Raw genomic sequence first — 11267 nt, 5'->3', positions numbered from 1 at the left:
CCCGATTCCGGTGGGGGCCGCGCGGGGCGGCGTCCGCAGGAAGTGTGCGCTTTAAGAGCGGGAGGAAGGGGCTCGCGGCGGCGGCGGGGGCTGGCGCGGGGGCCGGGGGCGGCGCCGGGCCGTGCGTCAGAAGGGGCCCAGGGTTCGCACCTTCGCTGACGTCAGAGCTGCAGTGGGGCTGCGGTGCCTTAACAGCCCGTGCCAGCCCGAGCCCAGTCGCGACTCGGAGCCCGCGTCGAGCGACACGCGCGCTCCGCCCGGCTCCGCTCCCTCCGTTCTCGGCGGGCGTGGCCCCGGGCCCCGGCGACTTCGGGACGCTTCGGGGGTCCCCGCGGCGCGGCGGAACCAAGGCGGCGGGCAGCGCGCCCAGGCCGGCGGCGGCCCGCAGCGGCCCGGAAGGAGTGCAGGCGGCCTCCACGGAGGTGAGTGCCGCGGCGGGGCGGGCCGGGGCGGCGCGCGGCCCGGGAAACCCGCTTCCTGCCCGGGGGTTCAGAGTGGACGGCTGGCCGGGGCTCCCGCGCTCGCCCGCGACGGACCCGGGCGGCCCTCTCGGCGCGGGGCTCCGGGGCGGCTGCGGGGCATCGCGGAGGGAGGAGGTGGGCTCCCCGGGCGGCGGGGACGCGGGCGAGGCCGGGGCGGGCCGGGCCGCGCGGCTTCGGGCGCCACCTGTCCACACGCCCCCTTGGCCGCTTTGCCCGCGCGCTCGGTCCCCGGCCTTGGCCGCCGCGGAGTTTTGCTGGAGACCGTCGATGCTGGGGCGTGTGAGTGTGTGCGTGTTAACGATCGCTTCGCTGCCGTCGTGCAACAGTTGTGTGGAGCTGGTCAAAGACGCCATCGCCCTTACTCGCTCCCGAGAAGGCCCTTTCCAGGTCCCACGGTTTTCGGACGACAAATTCTGGGTAGCTCGTGAAAGAACAGCAAAGAGATGCCCGGTCGCAAGGCACTAGAACGGTTTTCGTCCCCTAAATGTTAGTGTTTTTTGTTTGTTTTTTTCTTGCGTACTTTGCTGCAGTTGTACGCTCCGCGGGGCGGCGAGGGGCATGAAGAAAGCCTGGAGCAAATCTCATCCACTGAAGAGAGTCCATTAACCATCTCAGATTATCGGCCCCTTTTTGAGAATGTTTAAGTTCGTGTATTTGCTTTAACATGCGTGTTTTACATCAGCAGGGGTGTTTATTTTCTGTTCTTTTCACTTACTACATCGAGGACTTTTTCTGTAAGCTCTGAAACCTGAGCGTAAGAGGCTAGCGAGAAACTCGTTGAAAATTTGATTACGTATCACTGCAGTAGCCAGCCTATTGGCTGGAAGAGAGCTGAAATCAGGGTAGCAACCACTTTCTATAAAATATTGTTTACTCTTCCTAATAATTTGGGGCACTGTTTTTCACACTGCAATTTCGCCCCCGTTAGTCAGTTGTGAAACTGTTTTAGTTATTCATGACTAACGTTAAAGAAAAATGAATTAAGAAAACATAGGAAATACCAGAATGTACTGTACATTGCTAGGGTATTGTTTTGTGAAACCTTTAAAAAAAAATGTGCGTGCATGCGCGCGCGCGCGTGTGTGTGTGTGTGTGTGTGTGTGTGTGTGTGTATGTACGCACGCGCGCGCGAGCTCGTTCGAGCACTGGGTTGTAATATAAAAATTGTATTGTTTCCTATGGTCTCATGCTAAATAAACTTAAAGTCACTAAAGTACTTTCAACACTCAGAGTGGGAAAAATGATGGGCTTAAAGTAAATGTTAATTTTATCGTTTTTCATTTTGGGAATAGTGACATTGTATATAGCATCAAATTTGGTTGCTAATTATTTGCTTTCATCTAATATTAAAACAATAATTTCTAAAAATTATTCTCAATTATTCCTTAAAAATATTTTTTAAAAGTTTTATAGGCATTAAGGAGCTGAAGCCCCATTTGCTCAGATTCACCAGCCACCCTGGTTTTTGGTGTGAGACCTGGAACAATATCCATCCTCCTTCTAAATCTCGGTTTGCCTCCTATCTTTTGATAAGATAATGCATCTGAAGCTGTTGACAGCATGCCTGGCTCAGATTAAGTGCTCACGGTTAGCTATTATTATCTTATTAGGACCCAATGGAAGTGTCCAGGATGCTTGTCGCCATCGGGAAGCCGGCATAGCATGGATAATCCAAAAGGAAAAAAAAAACCCAAAGGTGAAAATTATCTGATAGTGTTATATGAAGGAACCAACACCGAATTAAAATGGTCTTTTTAATATATAGCTTGGCCATTGTTATGATTATGATTGCTTGTCATATTTCCTACTGCTAGACAGGTAATTTAGATTGTGGGGTTTGTTTGCTTGAAGTTTAACTTTTTAATTTTTTTTTTTTTTTGTCTTTGGGACAGGGTTTTCCTATGTAGCCCAGGTGGCCGGTGAATTCATGACCCTCCTGTGTCAGTCCCCCAGATGCAGGGATTATAGGTGTGTGCTGCTAGAGCCAGCTCAGATCTGTTTGTCTAAAAAGCAGATATCTTTCTATTGTCTTTCTTATGTATTTATTTTTTTATTAAGTTGATGTTGTTTGTCAAGCAGTTGAGAAATATTTCCTAGGAGGATTCTGAATTTTGCTAGCTCTCATTACAGTGACACAGTCAGTTGAAAGACAATATAATTCCAAACCATTTCAACAATTTTATTGGTTTATTTCTTGGCCCAGCACACATCTCAGATGTGCAAGAAATACGTTGTTACAAAAAAAGAAAAGAAAGAAAGGGAGCCGCAGCAGCATTCCAGGCATTTCAGATATGTCTGTTCAATGCCCTAGATTGGTTTATACAATTTTAGATGTTACAAAAACCAGTGAAATGAGTGTGAGCATTGTCACTAAAAAATAGTATTACAATTTTTATGGAAAATAAATTGACTGCTTTGGACTAAACAAGGATTTAAAATTTTTTTTTTCAAAAGCCGTAACTGGGTGTGATGTCTGTAAGAGATGGGAAAGATGGAAAACAATCATAATTCTGCTCTTGGTTTGAAAATGTGTTTAGGTTCTTGTCCTGTTTTACAGTGGTAAAAGGGAGAGTGAATCATATGGTCTGTGAAAAAAAAATATGGCTTGAAATACAGGTTAATTTGTACACACACACACACACACACACACACACACACACAAAGACAAAATTCTCTAAACACCGAAGCAAAAAAGCCTAACTTGATTTTAAACATACATATATATTATACATCTTAAGTTAAAAATGTTAAGATTATGTATGTATGTGTTTTTAAAATTATTGGCTCTCAGCTGCTGGTTCTTATCTTTTTGGAAAAGAGGAATTTTGTTTTGCACAAGAGAAATGAAAGACTAAGCAGCCTTTAAACATCCCACTTTGGAATTATATGGAATGGTGTGAAAAGGTGCTCATCATATTGTGTTTTAACATAAGCAGAGGGTGATAGACTGGAATGTCCAGTATCATTCCCTTTCTGTAATATGTGACAAATGGCAAGAAGGATTGCAGCTTGTGTTTATGTTCTTTATAAACACTTGTTTTTACCACTGTGCAACAGAAACATTTTTTGCATTAAAAAAGGTCATTTTTAAGTGAAAAATAACATGTGCTTTCCTTTTACAAAATTTCTTTAAAGCACTAATATACCTCTTGTAAAAAAAAAAATCCTACTCTGTCTAAATTATTTTTGGTTGGCTTTTGAATATTTCCATGTCAAATGCAGCTTACCTTTTCTCTTCTGCTGCCCCTTAAATTCTCAAATCAAACCTCTGATTCAGCAGAACTTACTAATTTACCATCTTCAAATGTACTTGATTCCTTTTGGTTTTTATACCTATGTTTGTTTGCTACTTGGACTATTTTTTTTCCTAACCCTATTGTAAGTAAATTCTATTCATTTCCAAAATTTAGTTAAAAAATGTATCCACTTTTACATCCTTGACCACTAGATCTCTCAGTTGACGTTGATAATTAAAGCCGTTATCATGTTTTTATTGTTGGCAGCAGTGGATCCTGCCCAAGCCTTTCGCATGCTATGCCACCAGCTTTACTCTTTGGCTTACACTTACTATTTTTACCTTGTCAGTTCTCAGATACACTTCACACTTGTGCATTGATTTTCCAGTTCCATTTTACACTCCTCAGTGGCAGGAGAGCTTGTGTTTATTCCCTAAAGCTCCTAGGACGGAATTTTGCGCCAGGCAGGTGCCTGATAACACACATTGAGTAAAGAAAAGCTCTTACCAGTTTTTTTGAAACAAAGTGTTGGAATTTTTCTTTACAAGTGATCCTAGGCACAGGTCAATATTTGACCCATAATTAAAAGAAATTAAAAAAAAAACTTGATCATTCTGTTTGATTGTCCACTGATACAGCGAATTTGCTAAAACTAGTATGGTAGCTGAAAATTGGGTCCTGGTTCCAAATTCAGTTTAGCATGTGTATTTTCCTTTGAGATTTCTCCAGAAGCTTATTTTGATTTGGGGCAGTTTTCCCCTAATAACCTGAGCACTCGGTGCTGGGCGGGCACAGCACGTACGTGCCTCATCTTCTTTTACAGTCCTGTTCCTGGAGGCCAGGGCGTCAGGTGCTTGGGTCCTCGTTGGGCCTGCGGTCACTGCTCCAGAACACCCTTGGGGAGGCTATGTTGTGTTATTCAATGAATGGTAGTATGTACTGTGCTTTGCGTTCAGATTTTTTTAATATTTTCTTCTGTTACTGGAAATAATTGTGTTCCTTTTAAAATGCCAGTATGACTAGGAGTATGACTAGCGGGTGCTTGTTCAGTCAACTATAGAGGTAAGATTTACTGTCTAAACAGTTGTTTTATTTTTATTTACAGATGCTTGTCCAGACTAATGCAGCTGATGAGATACTTGCCTTTTTCTGCTCACGGTAATCAACTCATTAACTTTTAAAAATAAGCAATCAATCAGTCAGGTTCTAGTAGAATTAAAAATCAACATAAAAAGACCGGTTGACTCATGCAAAGCAGTATAATTCCAGACCCTGGATAAATGGTCCTTTTAATAATTAAAATTTTATTAGTTCATAAAAATGGGCTGATGTTATTGGGTCGACTTAGAATCAACTTGACTCTTTTAATTGTGTAATATGTGCGTGTTGTCTTCCTACTCCAGAGGGACTGGATTTGGTAAGTTTTAGGTGAGGTACTAGAATGTGAAATTTAAAGAATGTCAGCACATGCTTCTGATTTGTTGTAACTCACTGTGGCATGAAAGGTGAAGAGACAACAGGTGATAGTGCATTAGGAATTAGGCTGAGGCTCTGATTGTGTGTGTGTGAGATGCTACACTCATTTTGTCTTTCATTCAATGAATGTTTTAATTAGATATTCAATAAGTTTAAAACGTTTGTTATTTTATAATTTTCAAAGTTTAGTTTTATGTTCTAGAATTCACGTAGCCTAAAAATAGTCTTATCTACAAATATAACTCGCTTTGTCTTACTCTCTGGTTTTTAATTAATAAATGAGATGAATTAATGGGAAAGAGATCCAGTTTTAAATCTTCACATATATTATTTCAGATGCTGGTTTAATTGATTTATTTTTCCTATAAATGTGGGAAGTCAGAAAGGCAGAGGTTCTCAGAAAAGAGTACTAGGTAAGTGACTGTCATAATGGAATGCTGACCTAGCGGCGTGCGCCACTACACCTGGCTCACTTTATTAGTTATTGAGGCTGTAATTTCATTTTTACCGTTGGTTTTCGTAGTTAAATCTTCCACGTCGTGGAATAACCTTACTCAGAAATACGGCTGTCACAGAGGCAGGCTTGGTGGCGCAAGCCTGTAATTCCGTGCTTGAGAAGTTGAGGGGAGAGGGGCTAAAAGGTAGCCTGGACAATACATCAAGACTGCTTCTACTTTCTTTTTCTAAACACAACACATCCAATGATTCTGTTCTATATTTTCCAACAGACAAAAATGTTTAAATAACTAGAATTGAAACTTGAAAAACTTATTTGCAATTCTATTTTCAGTTTTAACAAACCAGCATTGAATTTATTTAAAAAAAAAAAAAACCTCTGTAACTATGTATGTATAGCTGGAATTGTGTGTATATCATCAACAAATTAGTTGGCTATGTATCAAGATGATGTAGGGAGTCAATCTCTCTTAGCAGAGTGAATGTAGATTTACTTAGAAAAGAAAGAAGGGGCTCCTGAGGGTGGAAGGGCTTTCAGAGAGGAATGCTTTTTTATTTATTTTTTGCAAAGCAGCAACAGGGTTTCATTTGGAAGCACAGCGTAAGTACAGAAGAGCTATCTGCAGTATGAGACTTACTCAGGAGCCTCCTTTTAAGTAGTGTGGAGAATCTTAAAAATTCTGAATCTAGGCTCTAACTCAGTTCTACGAATTCAGAATTTGGGGAATGATTTTTAGCATCCAGCTTGACTTTTGAACTTGGATATATTGTGGAAGGTTTATAGTTTGAGGTAGGTAAAATTTAGTAAACCATTTATTGGTCAAGAAATCTCAAAAGTACTAGTAGGAAAAGTTCCCTATAGGTTTGTGGTTTGTACAGTTTTTAGGAAAGTTTTGTGATTCAGAGGGCACTTCAGTTGCTCTTTTGTCTTTAGCTACGCTAATAAATTGTAACAGGAGCTTTTGAGCTGAGAAGAAATCTCGGTGTCTTCACTCTCGTGGTAGATGATTAGATACCAGAAGTTCACATAACCTGGAGTTTTGTTATAAGAATGCAGGGAAGTGGTTGTGTTTGAAAAAATTATACTGCAGTAATATGGTCTTTAGAAATCTAGTGCTTTATTTTTCCATCCTGAATCATTTCCTAGTAACTTGGAGCTATAGAAAATTGACAACAACCTTAATCATCTTCATATAATTGGCAGCAAACTGCTCTTTTCAATGATACTCAGTAGCTCATGCCTGCTTTGTATTATTTTCCTCAACAATAGAACCGGGACTGGTGAAAGTTAAGCATGGTGGTGCATGCTTATTATTCCCAAACTCAGGAAGTAAGGCGAAAGAATTGTGATTTCCAGGCTACTTTTGGAGTATATAGTGAATTCTAATGCTAGGTCAGCTTAAGGTTTATAGTGAAATCCTGTCTCAAGAAACAAACAGGAATAATTCTGAGCTGTTTTCCTAATAGAAATAAGGAATTACTGTTTATTATCATTATCCTCATTATTTTTAATGCTTTTTTCCTTTGCAGATTGACTGTTTGAGGCCAGTAGCCTCCTGACTGATTAGACACAATGCAGAAAAGACAAGGGTATTGCAGCTATTGCCGTGTGCAGTACCCTAACCTGGAGCAGGTGAGAGGTTCCTACTAATATGATAGCACCTTAGTTGTGAGTTTCTCTTTTTGCATTTTATTAGCTTCATTTATTCATTCAATGAATGAATTTTTTTAGGAAACTGCTGGTTTGTAGATATTGCTTAAAAGTGTGAGAATATGATCATGAACAAAATCAAAACTTTTTCATGGAATTTACAGTATAGCTTAGTAAGACAGAAAATAAATAGCCATATTATTTTAATGTTTACTATGTTAAATTATGGTGAGTTTTATGATGAAAACAAAATAAACAAAAGAGTGCTATTTAAGTAGAATGGCCATGTAAGGTTTTTTGTTTTTTTTTTAAGTGACATTTGAGTTGGCATTTGAAAGAAGTTTAGTACCAGTTTTGCATACATATGGAGGAAGTATTCTAGGCAGAAAGAAACACCCCGAGAAGAGGATCATGTTAACTAGAAGTCAAGAGGCCAGTGTGATTCCAGTGGAAGCTGGCTTATAGGTGTAGAGTAATAGGTGAAAAGGAAAAGTAGTAGATTCGGTAAAACCTAGTAGGTTAGCTGGGTGTGGTGATGCACTCTTTTAATATCAGCACGGAGAGGAGAGGTAGAGGCAGGTAGATCTCTGTGAGTTCAACACTAGCCTGATGTACAAAGCTCCAGACCGGCCAGAGCTATACAGAGAGATCTTGTCTCAGAAAACATACATTCTTGTAGGTTAAGGTGACAGCATTGACTTTTATGCCAGTCAAGTGGGCAGCCATCTCAGGACTATAAAAACGGTAACTGTATTATTGAACTTGTACTTTAGAAGGATCATTCTGGCTGCTAATGGTTAGAGCAGATGGTATAGGGATTCTTTTATATTTATTTGTTTTTTTGTTGCAATGAAATTCTTTGATCATAAACTTATCCCTTTAAAGTGAAATTCAGAGATCTTTATGCAAAAGTGACAAATTGTATAATATTCCTCTTTAAAAGGAAACCACATACCCACTGAACAGTCACTCTATACTCCTTGGGTCTCTAACCTCTGACAACCACTAATCTTTTCTGTTTAAAAAGATACCATTCTAGATATTTCCTCCAAATGGAAGCATATGCTGTGTGATTTTTTGTGTCTGACTTTTCATTTAGCATAATATATTCAAGGTTCATTCATATCATAGCATGTATTACTACCTCATTATGGCTGAATAATATTTCATTATAAAAAAATACCACATTTTATTTATTCATTCAACAATTGATGGATGCTTAGGTTGTTTTTACTTTTTTGGCTACCATGAATATTGCTGCTATGGATATTTGTGTATAATTTTTTGTCTGAACATACATTTTCAGTTCTCTTGGGTGTACATGTAGGAGTGGAACTGTTGGGTCATATATAACTTGTTTTTGAGGAACTGCCTCACTGTTTTCCAAAGTGGCTCTACTATTTCATGTTACCTCTAGCAATGCATGAGAATTCCAGTTTCTCCTCATCCTTGCCAGCACTTATCTTTTTTTTTTTTTTTAATTATAGCCATTTTGTGGATGTGAAGTGATACCTCATTGTGACTTTGATTTGCATTTGCCAGTGTCATCGAGCATGTTTTCATGTGCTTATTGGCTGTTTGTGTACATTCTTTGGACAAATGCCTATTGAGATACTATGTCCATGTTTTAGGTGGTTTGTCTTTTTTATTGCTGAGATGTAAGCTTTTCTTCTGACTAGCAGACCTTTATGAAATAATATGACTGTAATACTTTATCAATTCTGTGGCTTGTCTTTCTACTTTGTTGATAGTATGCTTTGATATATAAACTTTAAAAAATTTGCTAGGTGTAGTAATGCTTGCCTGTAAGCCCACAGTTTAGGAGGTGGAAACAGGAATATTGCAAATTCCAGGCCAGCGTGGACTATATAGTTAGACCTGTTTGAAAAAGAAGTTTAAACTTTGCATCATTGAATTTGTTTATCCTTTTTTTTTTTTTTTTTTTTTTTTTTTTTAATTAAAGACAGTTCTTACTATGTAGTCCAGGCTGGCCTCCCGAGTGCTGAAATTGCAGGTATGTACCACTGTGCCTTTCTTTGTGTTATTGATGAAGGATTGCCTAACCCAAAATCATGAAGGTTTATGCCTGTGTTTTCCTCTAAGACTTTCATACTTGCTCTTATAATTAGGTCTTCTGTTCAATTTAAATTAATTTTGGGATAGGACGAGATATGGGATCCAGTTTCATTCTTTTGCTTGTGATATCCAGTAATCACTAAACTCCTTGATGAAAAGACTAGTCTTTTGTATTTAATTGTTATATCTGTTGAAAAAATCAACTAATTATTGCAAAAGTTTATTTCCTTCTCAGTTTTGTTCTATTGGTCTACATATGCATCGTAATGCTAATATCATAGTCTTTAAATATATATGTTTTAAACTGCCATATAGTAATTGTATGTATTTATCAGATAACTGTGATATTTCAGCACATGTATATAACATGTTATGATCAGATCATAATAACTGGCTTGTGTGTCACTTTAGACATTTATTATTTCTTTGTACTGGAAACAGTCTCACTTCTGTTTTTCAGTTGTTTTAAGTCATAGTTACTGTACCTGTTCTATAGAACATTAACAGTTATTCCACCTATTCACCTCAACTCCTACATCCATTAACCATCGTCTTCTCATCCTTTTGTCCTTGTCAAGCTTGGGTGATCACTCTACCCATTCATCCATCTGTGGACACTTGGATTGATTCCCTTTTGGGCAGTCGTGAATATTTTGTAGTAAACAGAAGAATGCAGATGTTGCCTTGGCATACTGATTTTATTTCTTTGAGATATTCATCAGTGTGGGATTTCCATTGTAAGAGGCTCTGTTTCTAGTTTTTCAAGAACCTCTGTCCTGTTTTCTGTGATGGTTCTGCTGTTTAACACTGTTCTTACAATAGTGTTTTCCCTTTGTCACAGTCCCATTAGAACTTGCCATTTTAAAATCTTTTTGTTAGTAGCCCTTTGTACAGGATCGAAAAGATAGCTTATTGTCATTGGTTTGCTGTTTGTCTATTGTTTTTTAAATATGTCTACACAGGTTATTTGCCCATTTTTTTTTTAATTTCTTAACAGATGAAGACCTTTTATTTTCACTGTATTATTTTTTTTTCTTTTTTAAAAATTCTTTATTACACTTTATTTACTTTGTATCCCCCCTGTGGTTCTCTCCCTTCTCCCCTTCCAATCCCTCCCTTCCTCCCCTTTTTTGCACGCATGCCCCTTCCCAAGTCCACTGATAGGGGAGGTCTTCTTTTCCTTCCCTGTGATCCTAGTCTATTAGGTCTCATCAGGAGTGGTTGCATTGTCTTCCTCTGAGGCCTGGTAAGGCTGCTCCCCCCTCAGGGGGAGGTGATGAAGGAGCAGCTAAGCCACGGAAGAGGTCCCGATTCCACCAGGCGCTTGGTCGCCAGCCCAGAGCCGCACACCAGCATGCTCTGATCACTGTCCTAGATTGAACTGTGGGTCCCACAACATCAGAGACTGGGATTTCTAGTTGAGAGATAACCCCACGGTGCAGGACGACCTTAGGTTAATTTGCCCATTTTTAATGATTATATTTTGCTGTTGAGTTGTTTGAGTCCCTTACATATTATGGGATGAATCCTTTGGGTGGCTGAGTATGGTGACCCATGCTTTCTAAGCAGTCAGGGAATCTAGAAGCAGGAGTATCAGGATTTGTCTACACAATGAGTTTGAGGCCAGCCAGAGATGCATGAGACTATGTCTCAAAAACCAACATCAATAATAAAACTAAAGAATTTTGTGCTGGTGAAGTAGCTAGATGGGTAAAACACATGCCACACAAAACTTAAGGGCTGAGTTTGACTCTCTAGAACCCCTGTATGCAAGTCATGGTAGTGTACTTCTGTACTCTCAGTACTTCTGTACTCTCAGTGCTCCTGTGACAGAATAGGAGCGCAATGAGCAGCAGTGAACAGCTACTATGAAGACATCTTGTTTGAAAA

At 39.7% G+C, this 11267-nt stretch overlaps 1 protein-coding gene across 1 annotated transcript in view; it reads left to right on the top strand.

The window, feature by feature from the left end:
* The first annotated feature begins 877 nt into the window (after positions 1–877).
* The window catches only part of Zdbf2 (zinc finger DBF-type containing 2), a 31763-nt gene continuing 21373 nt past the window's right edge, over positions 878–11267 (top strand). The window contains exons 1-3 of the mRNA XM_055616860.1: positions 878–968; positions 4824–4876; positions 7181–7283. Coding sequence (XP_055472835.1) covers positions 7224–7283 — 60 coding nt within the window. The 5' untranslated portion in view covers positions 878–968; positions 4824–4876; positions 7181–7223. The remainder of the gene's footprint in view (positions 969–4823; positions 4877–7180; positions 7284–11267) is intronic.

The sequence above is a fragment of the Psammomys obesus genome, unplaced genomic scaffold, assembly GCF_907164565.1.
Source record: "Psammomys obesus unplaced genomic scaffold, mPsaObe1.curated_primary_1811, whole genome shotgun sequence".
Lineage (NCBI taxonomy): Eukaryota > Metazoa > Chordata > Mammalia > Rodentia > Muridae > Psammomys > Psammomys obesus.
Note: the sequence above shows the minus strand (reverse complement) of the source record. Positions and strands in the feature narration are given on the sequence as shown.